This window comes from Episyrphus balteatus, chromosome 1 (assembly GCF_945859705.1).
Source record: "Episyrphus balteatus chromosome 1, idEpiBalt1.1, whole genome shotgun sequence".
Lineage (NCBI taxonomy): Eukaryota > Metazoa > Arthropoda > Insecta > Diptera > Syrphidae > Episyrphus > Episyrphus balteatus.
Window position 1 is genome coordinate 55,268,526 of NC_079134.1, and position 21,167 is coordinate 55,289,692.

At 31.0% G+C, this 21,167-nt stretch overlaps 1 protein-coding gene across 10 annotated transcripts in view; it reads left to right on the forward strand.

Annotated features, from left to right (window-relative positions):
* The window catches only part of LOC129915875 (piezo-type mechanosensitive ion channel component), a 291,170-nt gene that overhangs the window by 14,530 nt on the left and 255,473 nt on the right, over window positions 1-21,167 (forward strand). For 9 of the 10 annotated variants that reach the window (XR_008772383.1, XM_055995575.1, XM_055995606.1 and 6 more), the window contains exons 1-2: window positions 4,637-4,752; window positions 18,781-18,890. Coding sequence is in view for 9 of the 10 variants with exons in the window: in XM_055995575.1 (XP_055851550.1) it covers window positions 18,827-18,890 (64 nt within the window). In the remaining variant the exon portion in view is untranslated. Of the gene's footprint in view, window positions 1-4,636; window positions 4,753-18,780; window positions 18,891-21,167 lie in introns of those variants that run through there. The other variant, XM_055995585.1, reaches the window with a different exon arrangement.

The window sequence follows — 21,167 nt, forward strand, 5'->3', positions numbered from 1 at the left end:
GGAAGACCTCGCTTAGTTAATTCCGCCTTCAGCTCAGTCAAACTTAACTGATTTAATGTCTTACCCATTTTAACTTTTTAAAACGCGAGCACTTTTACTTATTTCAAAATGTTTTAAACTTTGTTTATTTTTAAAACACACGCGCACTTTTTACTTTATTCGCGAAATTATCTGATTCGCACAAATAAATAAGTTTTATCCCACTTCTGACACCAATGTAATGTTTTATTCCGGGTTCACAATAAAACTTATTTAATTTCCACTTATATTTCCGTTCAAATAAGAACACACTTTATTTCAACTCAATTTACTTTTATTATTCGCTCAAACAAACACACTTTTAAATCACTTTATTTACTACTAACAATTCGCAACACTTTATTTCACTTTGTACTGTACTCTTTCACTTTCAAGATTAAACTGTGTCCGGTCGGTGTCTACGCTGCCTTTTATACCGGAATCTCGAGACTCGAGAACGTCCTCGAAGGCTCTCGTCCCTGTCTCTCGAAACTTCCTTTCCAGGAAGGCTTCCAGTCTAGTGGGATATTTTGAGATGTGTTCAGTGTGGGATATTTTGAGATGTGTTCAGTGAGATATGTTCAGTGGGATATTTTTAGATGTGTTCAGTGAGATATTTTTCTTAATTACTAAAGGTCCGTTCACATTTCTACCTTTGCAGTAGTAGGTAGTGTGTTCAGACTTTTATCTTAAAAGTAGTTCAGTAATTCATCGTTACAATACTATCTCTGTTTTAAAGTGTAATGATGCTGACTCCAGTGAATTATAGAAGCGGTTTAATTCTTCGTCAGTTGCATTCTGAGTAGGAGCATATACTTGTAAGATGGATATGTTGCACTTTCCTAATCTTATTTTCATTCCTATTATACGGTCGTTAAGAATATTTTTCTTTAATTCTTTTTTTTATAAGAAAACTGACGCCGTAGATACCTTTAACCGTTCCATAATAAGCAAATATGTTTCCATTGCTCAGCTCTTGTATACTTTCGCCTTGTCGCCTAACTTCTGCTAAGCAGGGGCGTATACAGGTTTACTTCTTGGGGGGGGGGGTCATGCCAAAATTTTTGGCACAACAATTTTGATAGGTGGAAAATGTGATAGTTGAATCGAACAAAAACGGAATGTGATTCGTTTGCTTCCATTGAATAATTTGCCTAAAAGCAACTATGTATATATTTTTTCCGCTAGCCTAAAGTAATTTTAAAAGTTACAATAAAAAATAAAATCTTTTTTTATGTAATAAACAGTGGCAACTTTTGAATTAAAAGTCTTCTTAACCTCAGGCAAACGAATCGCATTTGAAAATAATTTTGTTTTTTAATTTTGTTTTAAAATTGAATGAAAAAATTTAGTTTGGAGTTTGATACACCAAATCGAGCTAAGAAAAAACTTAAAAGAAAATAAAGTTTCTTCTTTGTTTTATATACTGATGAAAATGACACTCGGTTTCGTATCTACACGGTGCTATTACACCTTTAAGATAATTTTTGAATAAATTACCTCAGTACAGACAAAATTAAAAATTAATTGTCTAATTTTTGTTTTAAATAATTTTTTGTTGTATTGTTTTCGTATTAGAAGTGACACAAAAATGTAAAATTTTCGGGGTGGTCGTGAATTTTTTCTCGTTATAACTTAAACAGTTTTGGGCGTGCAAAAAAAAAACATAATATAAATGTAAATTTAGATTTGTACAAAAATTATGATAAGATTTTTTCGGTTAAATGAACCTTAATCGAGAAAAAATGTAATATTGACGACTATCTCCGAAAATTTTACCTACATTTTTTCGTTGAAAACTTTTTATACGGAAACATTACAAAAAAAAAAGTTTTTTTATTAAAAAAAAATAGAGAATGAGTTTTTCTACAAAACAAGACAAAACAATCTTTTCTACAACAAACGGAAGCCGAGAAAATCACAAAAAGGCATTTTTCAAAATGGCGGCCAAAAATTTTTTTGTAAAAATGTACTTATTTATGAAATATCAAATTAGAATGCTTTCCGAATATTCTCAGATGATTCAATTATGTAGTTATAGTAAAAACTGAGATTTTTGCCAAAAATTCAACAAACCTCAAAAAACTTCAGTTCTGCAAGATTTCAGCCTGTCCCTATTTTTTCCATTTGCTTCATAGTAAAATGTCTCTATTCACTGGACTAAAATTATAGTTTGCCTTAAAACGCGATTGAAGATTGAGTAATGTATGAAAATCGATGAGTTCTTGAGGATTAATCCGTTTATTTTTATAGGGAAAGTTGCTCTAATGATGATTTTTTTTTTACATACCCAATTCAATTTTTTTTTAAAGCTCTAAATATGTATTCTTGTTCGGATTTTAAATCTACACAAAACTCTACAGCAGAACTCAACTTAGTGTCTGTCAATTTGTAATATTATCGAACTAATGAAAATAATCCTAATCCAGCTAGCATTCGCTAAAAATATGATCGCATCCCCAAAAAATGGTAAAATAGGTTGTTTGAATACCAAAAATTTTTTTCACTTTTCATTTTCGTTCATGTTCTAAAACTTCAATATTTTGAAAACGGTCTTTCTTAAAGGAATTGAGTATAACATAACAATTTCTTGTTTATGTTTTGAGTTCTTGGGGGAGGTCATGACCCCGTGACCCCCCCTTGTATACGCCGTTGCTGCTAAGCCGATTATATCCTAATTTATTTTGTCTAGGGCATTTTCTAATTCTTTGAATTTTGATGTTGATTGGAGCCTTAAGGCTTAACTACATACACCACTTTTTGAAAAAGTACAAAAGTGAAAATATTTAAGGCTTAAGGCCTTAAGGCTTAACTACATACACCACTTTTTGAAAAAGTACAAAAGTGAAAATATTTTTCTTCTGGATAGCGCAATTGTTTTGTCAAAAAGAGTATACAAATTGTTTATTACACCAAAAAATAAGGTTTCTGCAACATTTGTTTTAATTTTTCAGGCCGAAAAACTATACAAAAATGCGTTTGAAAATTTTCACTTTTGTACTTTTTCACTTTTTGAGCCAATGTAGTTAAGGCTTTAAAGGCTTAACTACATTCACCACTTTTTGAAAAAGTACAAAAGTGAAAATATTTTTTTTCTCGCTACCGGTATTTTTTTGTAAGAAAGAGTTTATAGATTGATTTTTGGACGAAAAAATAAGCTTGCTGCATCATTTGTTTTAATTTTCTAGCCCGAAAAAACATACAAAAATGCGTTTGAAAATTTTCACTTTTGTACTTTTTCACTTTTTGAGCCAATGTAGTTAAGACTTAAGGGATAACTACATTGGCTCAAAAAGTGAAAAAGTACAAAAGTGAAAATTTTCAAACGCATTTTTGTATAGTTTTTCGGGATGAAAAATTAAAACAAATGACGCAGAAAGCTTATTTTTTGGCCTAAAAAACAATTTGTATAGGTACTCTTTATCACAAAACAATTGCGCTAGTCAGAAAAAAAACTTTTCACTTTTGTACTTTTTCAAAAAGTGGTGTATGTAGTTAAGCCTTTAAGCCTTAACTACATTGGCTCAAAAAGTGAAAAAGTACAAAAGTGAAAATTTTCAAACGCATTTTTGTATAGTTTTTCGGGATGAAAAATTAAAACAAATGACGCAGAAAGCTTATTTTTTGGCCTAAAAAACAATTTGTATACTCTTTATCACAAAACAATTGCGCTAGTGGTGTATGTAGTTAAGCCTTTAAGATTTTTTTTTTTTGCGAAAACCCTTAGAGGATATAATATATGGAGTGCTTGTGCTGTTAGTTCCGTGAAGCTTTTATAGAGGGATCTAGTTTCTTTAAGTTTTTCGATGAGTACATGCCTCCATTTTATTTTCAATTGATGGCTGTCATCAACAAGCGTGTTTATTTACAGCTGCGGAACCGGACTCGCACTGAAAAATGAAGGCAGCGACCCCTATCCATGTATATGGCGTTACAATGTATTAGGTATAGGAACAAGCACTCCATATATTATATCCTCTAAGCGAAAACCGCATTATTTCAGTGGGATAAGGTTTGGTGGAAATGGAAACGTAGCATTGCATATTAGAACACTTTGCCAACACACCCCCAAAACAAAAATTTGGAAATTGACATTCCTTCCAGTTCCTTCTTTCCATTCACACGATTTCTTTTGCTCATCCATTCGTTTTTGTCTCAGTTGACGGGTGGTTGTCATTCGATTCAGATTATTTCAAAATAGGTGCTGTTCAACACAAGTAAAGAAAAGTTGAAATCCACATCGAATATTGAATTAACAATTTATATTCGTTTTTTTTATTTATTCATAATAAATGCGTGTGAATTAAGTTATTCCGTTATAATCGCCTTAAAACAAATCCATACCATATGCTATTTGAATATAATTTTCTTTTTTCATAACAATGTAGTGTTCGTTGTTAGATAAGGATGGTTTTTTTTTATTATTCTGCTTCTTCTTCGTAATAAACAAAAATAGTGGAATTACCAATATTGTATAGATAATTATTTTTGTTCTTGCTATTAAAAAAGTGAAAAATAACAAAGCTGTGGGTGAAAAAAGTAAAGAATAACCAATATTAAACATTGTTGCATATTATTAAGCAGTTAATTTACCACCACCAACAATTAAAACCTATAGCAAATCCAGTAACAAGTATTGTTCGATTCTTCATTCCCTGACCTGGCTGGCCATCGCACAAAAAATTTCTTAATGGATGTTATTTGGATCGTGTCGATGTGAATTCGTGGGATAAGGCAAGTTTTATAATGTTTCTATTTTTGGGGTCGGTCTTCTATAAATATTTATTTTGTATTTATTTCAGTTATATTTTGGAGCACCCCTAGTTTTTTTTTAATCATAAATGCAATTATTAAAGTGATTAATTCTCAGAACTTTTTGAATGTGACTAAGAAACTTTTTTATTTGCTTTCAATTTGATTTTTTTTCAATTTGAAAATTTGTCTACATTGGGTGGGTCTACTTTTTTAGAATGATTCGAGGTGAACTAGTGATTTTAGCCTGTCGATGACGGCATATCTCTAGCGGTTGTCGTCCATCTATCATTACACGTCTCTTCTTCTCTATTGCCACAAGTTGTTGCCTTTCGGTTTTTTTTTTTCATTTTTTGAAACACTTTTTTTTGGTGTTCTTTAATATTATATTAATATTCTGTTTCGATGAATACAAATGATGGTATGTATTATATTTATAATGAAAATATAATAATCCAGTTTTGGGATGAATTAAATATGTATGATAGTCGCAAAGAAGAAGAAAAAGTAATGTTATACATAATGTAGACGAAATGAGAATCTAAAATTTTTTGAATTTTTAATGAAATGGAGTGTGTAATATCTATGATAACCTTGTAATTGAAAAAAGCTAAAGTAACACTGCCGGTCAATTTAATAGCCTCGAGTTCGTTAAAGAAAACGTGCCGCACCATTGCCATATAGAACTGATAATATTGCCGTAATTAAAATTAAATTCCGACTAATTTAGGCCCAATTTATTAACTCTCCATTATACGTAAATCGCCATTAAAAAAGGGAATTTTAAAATTAAAAACCAAATTCGTTTAATTCAGTCTCTTTTAAGTATTTTTTTGAAGTTTGGCATCATTAACTAATTGAGCATTAAATTTTAGTTAAAACACCAAATTCGACCTTTTAAGAGGGATTTTTAGAGCAAATGGAGGTTTTAAAAAGGATTTCTATTTATTCACGCGTCAAATGTCATTTCATTTTACTAAACAACGTTTCAGTGTCAGTTAACAATTAAAAATGAATAAAACATGCATGAATATGGAAAAATGGGATGGTGGAAATCTGTTCAATCAATTTCATAATACCAACGTTTAGTAATTGGTAATTTTGGCTTACAGAACAAGTCGTTTTTGTGTTGTTTTAGTTCAAACTACATGGACGTTATAGGGATGAATTGCTTCAGGTTTTGGTCACTACTGGCATTTCTCTCCCGCCAGACAAGATTATATTTATAGGATTGCCAGACATTTTTGAATCTATGGGTATGAGGGTTAAATGGACAACACTTTATTTGAGATTTTTAATAGACACAAAATTCAAAGAAATTAATGTATTTCACAGAGAATATCTACACGACTAGTGAAACTAATCAGGATTGAGATGCTGCGTAATCCTAATCATCTCAAAAATTGCAATATTTTCAGCCTTTGGTTTCCACTGGTATATCGTAACACCGTCTGGGGGTTTTGGCCTGGCGTTTAAGCTACAAAATACTAACGGGCCATCATTTTTGTGTTTTTATATTGTTTATCCTTCAAATCCTTATCCTTTAAATATATTTTATTTCACAATATCGTAGCTTTTGACAGTTTAATTTTTCAAAAAATAAAAAATCCCTGGGATACTTTTAATGGAGTTTTAAATTTAAAGTTTCCATTAAAAGTAAACACTTTAACTAGAGCAAAGTGAATTAAATGAATATATAATTATGGAAACTTAACCCTTTGTTTTCCGGTGGTTACAATAAGAAACCACCTTTTAAACTTTATTTTTTTTTACTTTTTATCCCAATTAAATATATCAGCAAATACCTAGCTCAGAAGTTTACTAATATAATGATATTTACTAGTGCAATGGATATATTTTTTCTGGCGCGATATTCAAGAAATATTTAAAGTTTTTTCAACGTTTTTTTAATTTTTTTGAGAAAAAAATTGCTCCGGGCAACAAAGGGTTAAAAACGTCAATAGATTAACAAAGCTTTTAACTAAAACGACAAATTTCAAAATTTAATGGAGGCTCAATAAATTGGTCCTTAGTCCTTGTTTATAGAAATAAAGGCCAATAGCTCTTAAAAGTAGAAGGTTCTATTTTTTAGAAATGGTACATGTTTGCTTTTATGAAATCTAGGTAGACTCACCCTTCAATTGAAGAAGAATCGATATGTTCACTCACAAAAAATTAAGAACAGAACTTTTTGCTGATGAAAATTCAAAAATTGCCCCTTTTCCTGACTAAAGAAAAAAAAAAAGTACTTCTTCTTCTTCCTTTGACTCGATGTTTTTATGATCTCGATATCGATGGGATCATAACTTTTCAACGTAGGTATCTACTTCACACTAGTGATTCGTATGTGGGGTTCGGTAGTTTGACCTCAGAAAGCAGCGACGAGCAAGGTTTTGATTTGTTCCAGGCCAACTGAATCATTTTTTTTTTTAATTTTAACTTTATGCCTGTAAGACCTAAGGTCTTTTAAATGCATATTGCACAACACTAGTTAGGAGGTATAGAAAGATAGGAAAGATTTTTTGTTGGTACAGTGAATTGAGATGATTATTATATTATCTCATATTATCCCACGGGTGGCATCCAAGCTGGGGGATAAATAAAAGAATGCTGCCTAGGTTAGGGCTCGAACCCACACCTCCAGGTTAGCAGTCAAGTTATACAATAAGTTAATTTAAGTTTTAAATATTATTTTATGTTTCTGTAGAAGAAAATGACAAGTAAATAGACAAATGTTCAGGTGTGTTTAAAAAAATTCTGAGCGTTCAGAAAAAGCTTTGTTCAGAGATCAGAGGCTGTTCAGAGCTTGCTCAAAATGTTCGGACTTTGAGAGTTCAGATCTTTCTTCTGAGCTAAAAAAGAAAAACGCCTTTTGTCATATCTTCCATAAAATCCGTAGTGCGTTCTTTTATTCGCCAATGTTAACAATTGTTAACAATAGTTAACTTTAATCGTTCCTAAATGAGAACAAATTTACAAAGTTGTAACATTGTGACGTCACAACATCGTTTCTAAATGCAATGTTGAATTGTCAATCATTTACATTATATAACTTTTTCCAACTCAGCTTCTGGACTTCAGTTTCAATGTTAATCTGTCAATTGAATATCATAATTTTGTTCATTCGAAAAAAAAATAAATCTTTTTGTCCAATTTTTATGTTAAATACACTTAAATCAATCACCAATACTGACTTACATAAATAATATGGGTCAACCTTAAAATTCAGTTATCAGCTAAGAAAAAGCCTCTTCAGCTAAGTTGGTCTCTAACTTGTTGCCCCCAGTTGCCGCCTTAAGGTCAAATTCATTAAATTCTCTTATTTTAATAATAAAAAAAAATACGTCAGAGTGGCAGAATCGTGAGCGTTAATTTAACATTTTTTCAAAAATCCAAAAATGTATTTCTTCAAAATTTTGTTTTTTATTTATACTAAGACTATACAGTAGGGTAAAGTTAAAAACAAAGTTGTGTTATTTTTTGATATACATAGCCAGGATGGGGCCATTTGGAACTTAAACGGGAAAAAAGTGTCAGATCGATCAAAGAAGTTTTAGAGAGTTCACAAGTAAGTTAAATTTTTTTTTTTTTTACCGTAAGGGTTAATATATGGAGATTTTTGTATATCAGCAGATTTGTACTGTTTTACTCTGTTTTTTTTATTCGAAAAAAATGTACTTTATTATTTATTGGTCAATTTTCATTAAAAAATTTCGTTTTTATTGACTTAAGGCCCTTACTGCAAGAATCCATGACGGTGTAACCGTTGATTTTTATTTTTTTTCCAAGTTAAGTAAATTTTTTAAAAATTGCCCCTCCCCTCTAAACGAGGGGGAATAGATCCCCCTCCCATACGATTTCTTGTCTCGACCGAACCTACGTGTTCCAGTCTTTTAGTAGAGTAACTAAAGCAAATTATTAGGGAACCCGGCCGAACAACTCTGATTTTGACGATTTTTTTTTCAAACGTAGGTAATTAAAAATACTTTAAAGTGTTTTGATTAAAAATTGCCGATGTTGTCGTATTGTTTTTTAAAATTAAAATTAAATTTTTTTTTCAACAAAACCTTAAATTTCATAAAACAAATAATAGCAAAAGATTCTGTAGGTAATTTAAGGAAAAAAAAATATGAGGGAGTAAGGGACAATCTTCCATCGTTTAAGCCTTAAATGCAATTTTTACCACAATCTGACTTCAAACACAATACAATCACAATATATATCACACTTTTGAAAAAAAAAATTAAAAATTACTTCATTTTCAATGTGTTTATTTGAAAAAAACTGAATTTTTGCATTGATTTTCTCAAAGATTTTGGCAAATAAGAACTTTAAACTTTTGATATTTAACTTTCAATAATAAGTGCTATTGAATAAATAAAAAATAACGTTATATTTAAATGTTGAACTTTAAAAAAAATAAGTTAACTTTTTTTTCAAAACTTCTAATCAAAAAAAGTTCTTCCAAAATGAAATACTTTTTAATTTTTTTCATTAATTGCAATACCGTAAAACCGGGTGACTTTGGCACGTTTTCAAACTCAAATGTGAATAACTTCTGCAATAATTTTTTTTTTATTAATTTACCTACTTCGTTCATTCTATAGGTATGATTAATCTTGAAGAAATCTGTCCGACAGTTCTATAGATAAATGCCAAAATATGGGTGGCCAAAGTCACCCTCCATTCCGTGTGACTTTGGTCGGTAGGACGTTTGCTATATTTCCAGTTCAACTACAAGAAGCACGTCAGTCTAACCCAGCCCAAATGAAAGAGCAGATTTTTTAAAACATGTGTGTATTGTTTTTATTTTCGTACACAGAATTGTTGTTTTTTATTTGATTAAAAAAAAAGACCTTAAAATTAGCATAAATTTTGATATCCTTCAAAGGATATGGAAAAAAATAGTCTCTCTCTGCGGTCAACCGTTGGAACAGGAAGTTTCTTCTCCAGATCACTTTTGGTGACTTGTGCAACGTCTTTTTTCTCTGAGTGTATGAAGCTGTACCTAGCACCTCTTTGCAGGAATGACACTGTAATCTCATCGTTATCAACATTTAAGATGCAGCCGACGTAAATTGTTATTTTTTTCTTCACTGTCTTGGCTTCCGGCTGTGACTTATTTTTGAGGGGCCGGGCTCATCCGTGGACATTTCTTCAGTGGTATCATCGGGTGCATCTACATTGGGAGAATGTGTTAAAACGCTCGACAATAATGTGAAGTCCGCCATAGTGACACTAGCACCTGGTTCAGTGTTAACTTTTTTCTTTCTTGGCTTCCTGGTTGAGGGTATCCGGGGTCCGAAGGCTCTTTATATAGTCCAATACTGAATCGGTAAGGTTCATCATGTTGCTGGAAGTATTATCTGTTCTTGATTCAGTACTGTCGAGGTTACTTAAAACTTGTTGCCTTTCGCATGGATAAATTCCAATTGCCCGGAAGCCAGATATCAAATTTTCCCTTGCCTTGTCGTTCTCATGTAAGCTGTGCCAGACTTTTTTTAGAAGCCTAGGAAACATATCTTTCGTCACTGTTTTGTTTTTCCAGTTTGCCATCTTATACGCTGTTAAGGTTTTCTTCCATAATATTTTAAGAGGTCGAAAGAAGGCTACGTCTAGTGGTTGAGCTGCCAAATGTTGATATGTATGATCTGATAACATTTTAATTATATTGCCAAATATCAGTTTTGTCAATATATACCAATATATAAAAACAAAGTCTAGTGCAAAAATTAAGAGGGTAACTTTGGCCACCCGGCCAAAGTCACAACTCTAATTTTGTGCTTTATACGGTTTTCGGGGGTTAAATAACTTAACTTTTCCACTTAATGTGAATGGGCTAAATTTATACTTTTTGAAATTATAAATATACAAGCTGGTGCTTTATTATTTTTTCTAAATCTAGACACCCCAATCTTGAGGATGTGACCAATAGAACTCAAGATATAAGCCGTTGATGCGATTATGTTTTAGAGGCTTTTTTGTTTAGATTTTGTTTGTTTATTTGAATTGAAAAGCGTGATATGGTTAGTTAAAAAAGCTTATATCGTGAGTTCTATTAACCCGATCGCAGAGATTGAGGTGTCCAGATTTAGGAAAAATGATAGAGCATCAGCTTTTATATTTATAATTGGAAATAGTATAAATTTAGCCCATTCACATTAAGTGGAAAAGTTAAGTTATTTAACCCCCCGAAAACCGTATAAAGCACAAAATTAGAGTTGTCAGACATTTGAAATCGATATTAAGACGCGTATGGCTGCAAAACTGCGTACTTATATTTTGGTTGTACCTCTACTCCCAAAATTTGCTCGGCCTACTATATATATATATGAAAAAATGTCATTTTGCCCCAACCTTGCGATACAAACGCGCACTTTGACCAATTTTAAAATTTTATTTAATCAACTCACGAAATTGTTTTGTATCTGAGTTTTTAGATAATTTTATTGTTAATAAGTCTTACCTTTGTCAGTTTTTGTTAAAATGAATAACAATGGAGCTATTCTATAAAAACGATACCAATCTCTTTTCCAAGATGGCGGCTGTTCCCAACCTCCAATTATCCCAACAAATTGACTTTTATGATAAGGACAACCACCCGAACACATTCCATGAAAAAAATTTTGTCCCGCGAAAAATGCGATTTCATGCCCATATTTTAACTAATTTCCCTGAGCTATATGGCATTTTTTATAAAAAAATAAAAATTAATTTTTATGAAATAGTTACAAGGGTAGAATGAAAGTAATTCAACTTGCAAAACAATACACATAACGGAGTTAAAGTCATTTTGCAATCCTATTTCTGCAACATGTTCAAACCATCCAACATTTTCAGGTAATTTTTTTTTAGAAAACTAAATTTTAGTATAAATGAATATCTAATTTTAATTAAATAAAGCTAGTATGATCACTTTTTAATTCATCAAATTATACGAATTTACAAAGAAACTTGGAAAAAATCAGACAATTCCTTCACATATTAACAATTTTTTAAAAAAGTGTCCATGTCAAAGTCAAAGCCACCCGCCAGGCCAAAATCACCCGGTTCTACGGTACATATTGACATTTCCTTTTATTATTTCAAATCATAATAAATATGGCCTAAAATTTCAATAATTTCAAATCATAATAAATATGGCCCAAAAAAATTGAAAAATAAATGCATTTTATATTACGAAAAAGTTTTAAAAACGACATGTTAAAATTTTGTCAATAATTTTTTTTTCAAAAATCTGAGTTCAATTACCATTCTTTCAAAAGCCCTTCATTCAATTAACTTAATTTTAATTTTACAAATGTGATTAAGCTTCTAGCTTTTTAAAAATGTATATTTTAATATTGTAGGTGTTGCCGTTGTGTTCAAATATTTTTTTTTGTGTTTGAATAAATAAGAAAATTGCATCTATCGCTTGAACGATAGAAGACTGTCCCTCACTCCCATATATTTTTTTTCCTAGAATCATATTTCCAATCTTAAATAATTCTTGCAATCTTTCTGTCCGACCAGTCGTTCTCGAGATATTGAGACTAACGCGTTTTTTTTAAATGACGGACGCCCCACAAGACCAATCAATACGCAAACTGAGGTTTATACTCAAGATAAACCCCTCTTCAATACTGCATTAAAATTTGGCTGACGTCACAACTTTTTTCGGATCCCCTGCACTTGACTCCTCATTGACTGAACTAATAAGTTATTTGAACGGAATATAAATATGTATAGTATCATTGAATAATTATATATAGAAGTGACACCGATAGTTTCTAGCGCCACACAATTTTATTTTTTTCGGCAATCAGATGTACTAAAAAATCCCCAGAGAGAATGATGCTTGTCCTAGAAAATTATGTTTCCAAAAATTTGTTTTTAAAAAAGGAAATTTCACTAATACAAACATTAGAAAACAAAAATAAGGAAATTTTACTCACACATAAAACATAAAACAAATATCAAACAAAAATAAATCTTATCGACACATCGACATTCTATAAATGAAAAAAGAAAATATGGAAATTTTACTCATACATACAAAATTACACAAATATCAAACAAAAATATTGAAAAGTTATTTGACATTATAAATGTATCCATAGTAACTCGAAACTAAAAACAAAAACTTTTTACTAACGACGAGAATTTGAACAAAATTAAATAATTATTGTTATATATCCTAGGCACGTTATAGCATTGAATAATTACAAATAGAAGTGGACACCCAGGGAAACTTCCGCTGTAAAATTATCGGCGCTAATATCGTGCGTTGAATAAAAAAAGCAAATCCAACAATCCAAAAGCAAAGCCAACAATCCAAAAGCAAATCCAGCAACCCAAAATCAAATCCTAAACAGCTTATACATATAGATAAAAGTTTTCCTATTTCAAAAAGTGGAGATAGCCTAGAGGATAAGGTGAATGTGTGTTAAGTTTACCTGCCTAGGTTCGAATCTGACGGAAAATTGAGATTGTTTTTTTTTTTTTTTTACATTACTAGAGTAAAAATTAATTAAATTTCTCAAAAAAAATCTCCGCAAAAAAAAAAAAAAAAAACAATTTTAAATTTTACCGGTATTCTAGGTTCGAGCAAAAGGCATCGTCCTTGTTCTCTAGACTAAAATACGAAAACTTATATCAATATAAGCTCTTTGAAATGTATAATAATAAATTATTAATTTTTTTATGAAAGTTTAAAAAAATTATTAGTTAAGACTCAACTCGAAAATACAAAATAGTTGAGGCGCAAACATGTAGTTCATCTATCTTCCGGTACTCTTATAGTTGCAGAGTAATCTGCGGTGTCACTTCTATTTGTAATTATTCAATGGTTATAGCTTATAGGGCATGAAAGTTACCCGTATTTCAATAGTTCTATTAGCGTAGGTGACAAGGTGATTGCTCTTTACTTTTGCTCTTTGAGTTCGTATCGCTACAAAGATTGCTATTTTTTTATATTATATTTTTTTTTGGCAATATTATGAAATGCGTAACAACTTGCGCCGTTTTTGCTGAATCGAAACTTAAGCAAAAGTTTTTGTTCAAAATAAATTATTTAAGGTTCGTTTCAGCAAATGGCCCTTAATGAAAAAAGAAAAGCGTTAAGAAAAACTCAACGTAATATTGTAAATCAGGTAAGAGCTCAAACCAATAAGTCGATTTGGCTCAAACTTTTTGTTAATTTTTGATTCCAATGAGAAGAAATTGAAATTTTTTAATGGTACCAACTAGAGATGCTGCGAATAATGATTCGGCCGAATACCGAACATTCGCTTATACATTTACTTACTATTAGGCTAACCTACACCTGATAACTTTACTTCATGACAAATAAATTTGCGCCAAAGAATTCTGAATAAGAAGCTTTATTCACCAAAACTTATAATTAGCAAATTTTATTTTCTACGGGCCTTACCAATAATCAAATTTAAGGCTGACTTAAATATTTAACTGAATTTATTTCACCCTACCAATAAACAATTTAATACTCAGGTACAAGGCAAACGCTCGGCTAAATTTAATAGTTGAGTTTCATAAAGAGTGCAGCTTTTAACCTGAGTTGTTTTTATACACAAGTCCAAAAAGTTAAATGAACAAAGCAGAATTCGTGATAGCTCCAACAAGTACCTATTCAATTTGATTTCTTCTAAGATAGATTTGTAGAAAAAAAATTTCAAAATCGTTGGAACCTTATAAATAATTAAAAAAAAAAATTATTCAAAAGTAAAATTGGTATGCAATTTCGTAGAAATCACTAATCAACATTCAAAACTAAAATGTCAAAAAAATTTAATTTCCGGTTTTTGAAAATTTGATTTTTCAAAAAACAGTGTTCAATTTTTTTTTTATCCAAAAACTATTATTTTTCCAAATTTTCTTACTGTTTTATATTTAAACTATATAAATGCTTTTGTATAAAAAATTTCCATGATTTCCCAAAAACTATTTTATAATTTTTTTAAACAAAATTCGTACCGTTTTCGAGAAAATTAAACATTTCCGAAATTGGTATATGACAGGTATCGTTATTTTTGGTAAACAAAATTAGTTCTAAAAACCCCTCTGGAGAGTTTCCAAAAAATGCTTCATACCTAGCGATGGGCAAATACCCGGTATATACCATTTGTGGGTTTATACCCTGGGTATATACCGGGTATTTACCAAAACGAAGGTAAATACGGGTATTTACTTATAATCGCTACAAATTCGATTGTTTGTCATCAGGGCCCTGTTTGAGAGCTACTACATCAACTACATCAGCTAAAGTAACTACATCAGCAACCTCAAAAGCCAATAGTTGAGTCCGATTGAAATTCGGGAAATATTTCTTATGGTTTAGATAGTGCAAATGTTCAAAAAAAATGCTTCCAGAAGTCCAACAGGCCGCCGCAATTAATGTTTAAAGTCATTGATGTAAACAACGTAGTAAGCTCTGAAATAGGCCCGACATATTATAATAAACATGACAGGGGCACACTTGTTCGGTCTTCTTGATTGAGGTTATTTTGTTGTGTTAAATTTTGTAGGAAAAAAATAATTCATTATTTGTATAGTTTTAAATGAAATTTTCAGAGTTTTAGAGTTATGAGCAAGAAAAAAAGTTTTAAGTAATTTAAGCAAAATCCGACCACTGCCACGCCCAGTTTTATTATTGTTTGGTTTCTTGAAAAGGCTCTATGTATGTATATATAGAAAAAGTTTTATTTAATTAAAGACACTAGCGAAAAGAATTAACGAATCAAAAGAAAAATTCCAAAATTTTTGAGGTTTTTTTAGTGGCAGTAATATTTCCCTTAAAAATGGTCGCTTTAAAATTTAAAAAAGATATGGCTCAAACTTTCTAGTTTTAAGAAATCATAGTGAATTTTTCAAGCTACATGTTCGGCTCAATCGTATTCAATACAAAAAAAAATCGAAATTTTTCCGTTTTTTTTTTCTTTTGTCTAAAAACTTGGAAAAAATCTTTCCAAACCACAGTATGGATCGGATAACTTGTTTATTCAGCTTAAATTTTCTTTTTTAAAGTTTGATTTCGACGCTGAGATATCGAATTTTGAACGGGCAAGGATCTTTTTGTCTTTACCCATCAATAAATCAGCATCCGCTGATTGCACAAGAAAATTAAGGAGTGTTTTGAATTCTTCAATAAATTTCAAACAAAAATCTAGTGGGTTTTTGGAAAAAAATATTTTTTTTTATCAAGAAAAAATGTACTTTTTGTTACTATTGGGATAATCAGGAGCTAACTTATCTCAAATGGTTAGATCAAAAAGCATAGAGCGCATTTTGGTTGTGTGTAGTTTTATTAATAAGTTTGAACAAAGCGCTTTCTGTTTTTTTAAAACTAACTATTTGACATAAATTAACAAAATAATTTTATAGTTTTAAAAGAGTGATAAAAGCGTTGTTTTTAAAACTATATAATTTTACTTTTTATTCTTATCACTATTGAAATAAAGCGAAATTCGACTTCGGTTGTATATGTATAAGCCTCCAAGATTTTTTTCCATTTAATTGATTTGGAATGTTTCAATGTTTCTAAGCTTCAGTTTGTTACAATATGTTGCAGGCTAAAATTGATTTGGGGTGTTTCGACTCACCCACGCCCCTCCCCTGACCACAGCATCAGCTTGTATATTTATAATTTCAAATAGTATAAATTTAGCCCATTCACGTTTATTGGAAAACTTACGTTATTTAACCCCCCAAAAACCGTATAAAGCCCAAAATTAGAGTTGTCAGACCTTTGAAATCGACATTAACACGAGTATGGCAGCAAAACTGCGTACTTATATTTTGGTTATACCTCTACTCCCAAAATTTTCTCGGCCTACTAGCAAAAAACTAGCTTTTTTCTTACTTTTGACTAGTATATGGAGAGTTTCGGAGTTAGATTACTTCTACAATACGATGGTTACAATAACGATTGTGGGCTCATTTTATAGGTAATTATAAGTACTATAATTCATTCTTGAAGAATTATCCAAACAAATCAAAAGTTCGTCAGATATATGAAAAAATGTCATTTTGTCCCAACCTTGCGATACAAAGCCGCACTTTGACCAACTATAAAATTTTATTTAATCAACTCACGGAATTGTTTTGTATATCATTGTTTAGATAATTTTATTGTTAATAAGTCCTACCTTTGTCATTTTCTGTTAAAATGAATAACAATGGAGCTATTCAATAAAAACGATACCAATCTCTTTTCCAAGATGGCGGCTGTTCCCAACCTCCAATTTTCCCAACAAATTGACTTTTATGATAAGGACAACCACCCGAACACATTCCATGAAAAAAATTTTGTCCCGCGAAAAATACGATTTCATGCCCATATTTTGACTAATTTCCCTGAGCTAATTGTATTAAAATACTTTGAAATATGTATTAAAATACTTTAAAATAATGTGTAATATGGCCATATTGTATGAACTTGATCCTTACCTACTCTTGCATTATGCGGTTTAAGAAAATAGCAAGTAAATGCCACAGTGCATGTGGACAACATTTAAATAATGTGAACTACAACTTTGGCCTAGATGTTATTACAAAAAGCACCCTAATTAAAATTAAATAAACTCTCTATAGTTGAAGAAAAATCTTCTTGTCGTTAATAAAAACAGAAAAACCAAAATCCTTTCAAATATACATAGAATCAAACATTCAAAAATAAATGTTCAATTCAAAATATTACAAAAATTAAAAATAAATTTAATTTGAATATTACAGAAACAAAAATAAACAAACACACTTCTAACACAAAACAAAACTAATACAAATACACCAAATATAAATAATATAGTAGTTGTGGTTACTTAGTAACCAAAAGTCCTTTTCAGGGATTTTTCGGCCATCGAATACACAATCCTAAAACGATTGTAGCGCCACTCCTGTAACGATTGTAGCGCCACCCCTCAAACAAAGCGGATGTTTTTTCCGGTGTCACTTCTATATATAATTATTCAATGATAGTATATGCTAAGTTAATATCGGTTTTCAGAGTAGAAAGGTATAATCATACATTATTCCCGTCTTCTTCTGAGTCAAAATATAATTTAGTGCATTGTACGTACATGTGTACGAATTTCAATTAAATTTATGGCAGACTGTCTCACCAGTGTCATTAAACCACTGCAAACACTTTTGGCTTATCTTGAGTGAGCCTTTAGAAGATTAAATTTAAGTATTTTTGAAAAAAGATGCTGCTCGCTGTTGATCAAAATCTTTTAATGCATTAAATGCCTTATATAGTTTTGAATGACCAAATATCACACGGTGCAACGCACCTGGCTCCCAAATGAGTTTGATCTACTCAAATATCTGTAATGAAGGATGGGGATTTTTGAAGTTAGGACACTATTAATGTAACTAGTATCAAATGAATAAGGTATCCGCCGTACGCAAAATTATTAAAAAGGATCTCCAAAATTCATACCCTTGGATCCGACTGCGCATTACTTCAATTAACTTCTAATTTTACATCATTTGGCTGTCAAACATTTACAATATTTTCACCAGCTTCAGGTTATTAACTGTGTTGATTTTTAAAAATTTCTGATGTTGTATTATTTTTTTAGGTAAATAAAAAAAAAAAACAAACTATGAACAATTTTCGTAGTACCATTGATAAATTATATAAATAATTATTCAATGACTGATCCACGTTAAAAGTTACCAATATATGACTTTCAACTGATGCTGTAGCCTAGTGCATGTATAAAAACAAACAAAAATTACGGGACATTATTCCGTGGGTATTTAAGAATAGCCAAGTAAAAATCACATCTCAACTCCACATTTTGCAAAAAAGTTAAATGAGCTGGTTTTGGAGGTGAATACCCCTATGTGCGACGCACTGTGCAACGGTAGGGTATAACCCCTATGTGGGTCGCACGCAGCCTCTTTTTTCATAACTTTTTTTTCCATAAATAAATAAATAGATTTACCATTTAAAAGAAAAGAAATATACATACATTACTAATTACACATATATTTTTTTCTTTATTTCAGATTGAGCAGATTTCTTAAAGCAGGAACGCAGCTTTAAATACACAAAATGGCTTTTAGCTATGCTTGTCTTATCCTACAACGTGGTGTGTTACCACTCGTTCTAGTATTGGGTAAGTAAAACTTTTTTTCTATAGAAATTATCAATGGCTTGCTAGCATGACACGGGCAACGTGACGTTAAAATGACGTCAGTCTGTTTCAAGGGTATTACCTTGTGTGATCGTCCATAAAAATGATGTCAACGCTTGCCGAAAATTTTCACTAAAATGAAGATACGAAAATGTACTCTCATAAATCACACAGTTATAAATTTCTGAAATAATTTAAGTTTTGCTTGTTCATGTTCATACCAAATGTTGATTTGTAGATAAGTGGTTAAAGCAAAAAGTGGACAAAAAGTTTATAAATAATAAAATATAAAAATAATAAAAACAACAATTACTCCTGTAAGGGTTAAGCCATTGAATAATTATACAGAGTGTCCCAAAAGTCAACGTCGAAACAAAAACGGTAAATAAGGTAGGTGCTGACAGTTATCAGAAAAATAACAAAAACAAAATCGGAGCCATATATTTTGTGAGTTATGGGAATTCGAAAAAAGATCGAAAAAATGGTCACCCTGTGACGGTTTTTCATGTGCCGTGACTACAAATCCTAATTTTTCTCATTTTTACTTGCGATATAGGTACTATATATCAAGTTATGCATTCGTACAAGAAAAAAGTTGAGATAACATTATTCTGTATGTCAGTCTGTCAGTCTGTCAGTCTGTCAGTCTGTCAGTCTGTCAGTCTGTCAGTCTGTCAGTCTGTCAGTCTGTCAGTCTGTCAGTCTGTCAGTCTGTCAGTCTGTCAGTCTGTCAGTCTGTCAGTCTGTCAGTCTGTCAGTCTGTCAGTCTGTCAGTCTGTCAGTCTGTCAGTCTGTCAGTCTGTCAGTCTGTCAGTCTGTCAGTCTGTCAGTCTGTCAGTCTGTCAGTCTGTCAGTCTGTCAGTCTGTCAGTCTGTCAGTCTGTCAGTCTGTCAGTCTGTCAGTCTGTCAGTCTGTCAGTCTGTCAGTCTGTCAGTCTGTCAGTCTGTCAGTCTGTCAGTCTGTCAGTCTGTCAGTCTGTCAGTCTGTCAGTCTGTCAGTCTGTCAGTCTGTCAGTCTGTCAGTCTGTCAGTCTGTCAGTCTGTCAGTCTGTCAGTCTGTCAGTCTGTCAGTCTGTCAGTCTGTCAGTCTGTCTGTCTGTCTGTCTGTCTGTCTGTCTGTCTTTGAATTTTTTTTTTTTAAATCAAATTTTCGAAAATGGGACATTGAATTTTTTTGAAATTTCGTTTTTAGATGTTGATTAGTGATTTCTACAAAATGGCATATCAATTTTATTTTAAAACTTTTTTTTCAAAAAATTATTTATAAAAAATTAGTTTTTTAAAAAACCGCTCTAACGGTTTTGAAATTTTTTTTTCAAAAAATACACCTTAATATATCAAATAAAACTGCGTACTTGTTTTGTGGGGCGATTTGATTTCAGATATTGTTTTATTTTTTTGAAAAATGAATTTTATTTTTTTAGTTGTTTTTTTTTTTTTTTTTATATCTACGTTTCCCAAGTTTCTCTTTAAAAAGTCTTAAAAACTTAAGCAACTTGAACTCTAAGAGCAAGTTCGTGCGACCCAGTCGTTCATTTTATTTATTAAGTTTTCATACAAGTTAATGTTTTGAAGGAGTGAGGTGCAAAAGTAAAAGTATGAAAAATAATTGTGCAGTTTGTGATAAAGGGATCAAATTAATAGGATTATTAATACAACACACAACTCTCATTTCAACATATTGGGCCACTTAAAATTTTACCTAGGGGGACATAATAGGCCCTCCAATAATCACAAATTTCACTAAATTTCATTTAAATTTGCTTTCTGTGCATTGTTATAAACATCATCATAGGTGAAATATTAAGGAGTTATAAATAGTTGTAAGTGCAAAAAAACCTTCTTTTTTGTGGATTTTTTGTGAAGAGACATTCAATTATATAAACATAAAGAATACATATCCATATAGAAAATTTAATGTATTAAAATAATTCGCTGTGTATTTAAAAAAATATTGGGTTCCGTTATTTTTGTAGTATATCTCCTAGACGACCTCCAAAAAAAGATCCTTTTATCACAAACTGCACAATTATTTTCATAATTTTTATAAGTATAAGTATGACAATTTAATAAAAAATAAAAGCAATCAATTTAAGTTTTGCATGAAAATTCAATATTCCACGGTAAATTTTCTATGTGGTGCAATGGTACCATTTTAAAAGTGTTCTTTCTCACTAAAAAAAACACCCTTTAACCCGAAATATTTTGATGAGCATATTTTATTATTTTTTTCTATGGTATAGTAAACGTGCATACAAAA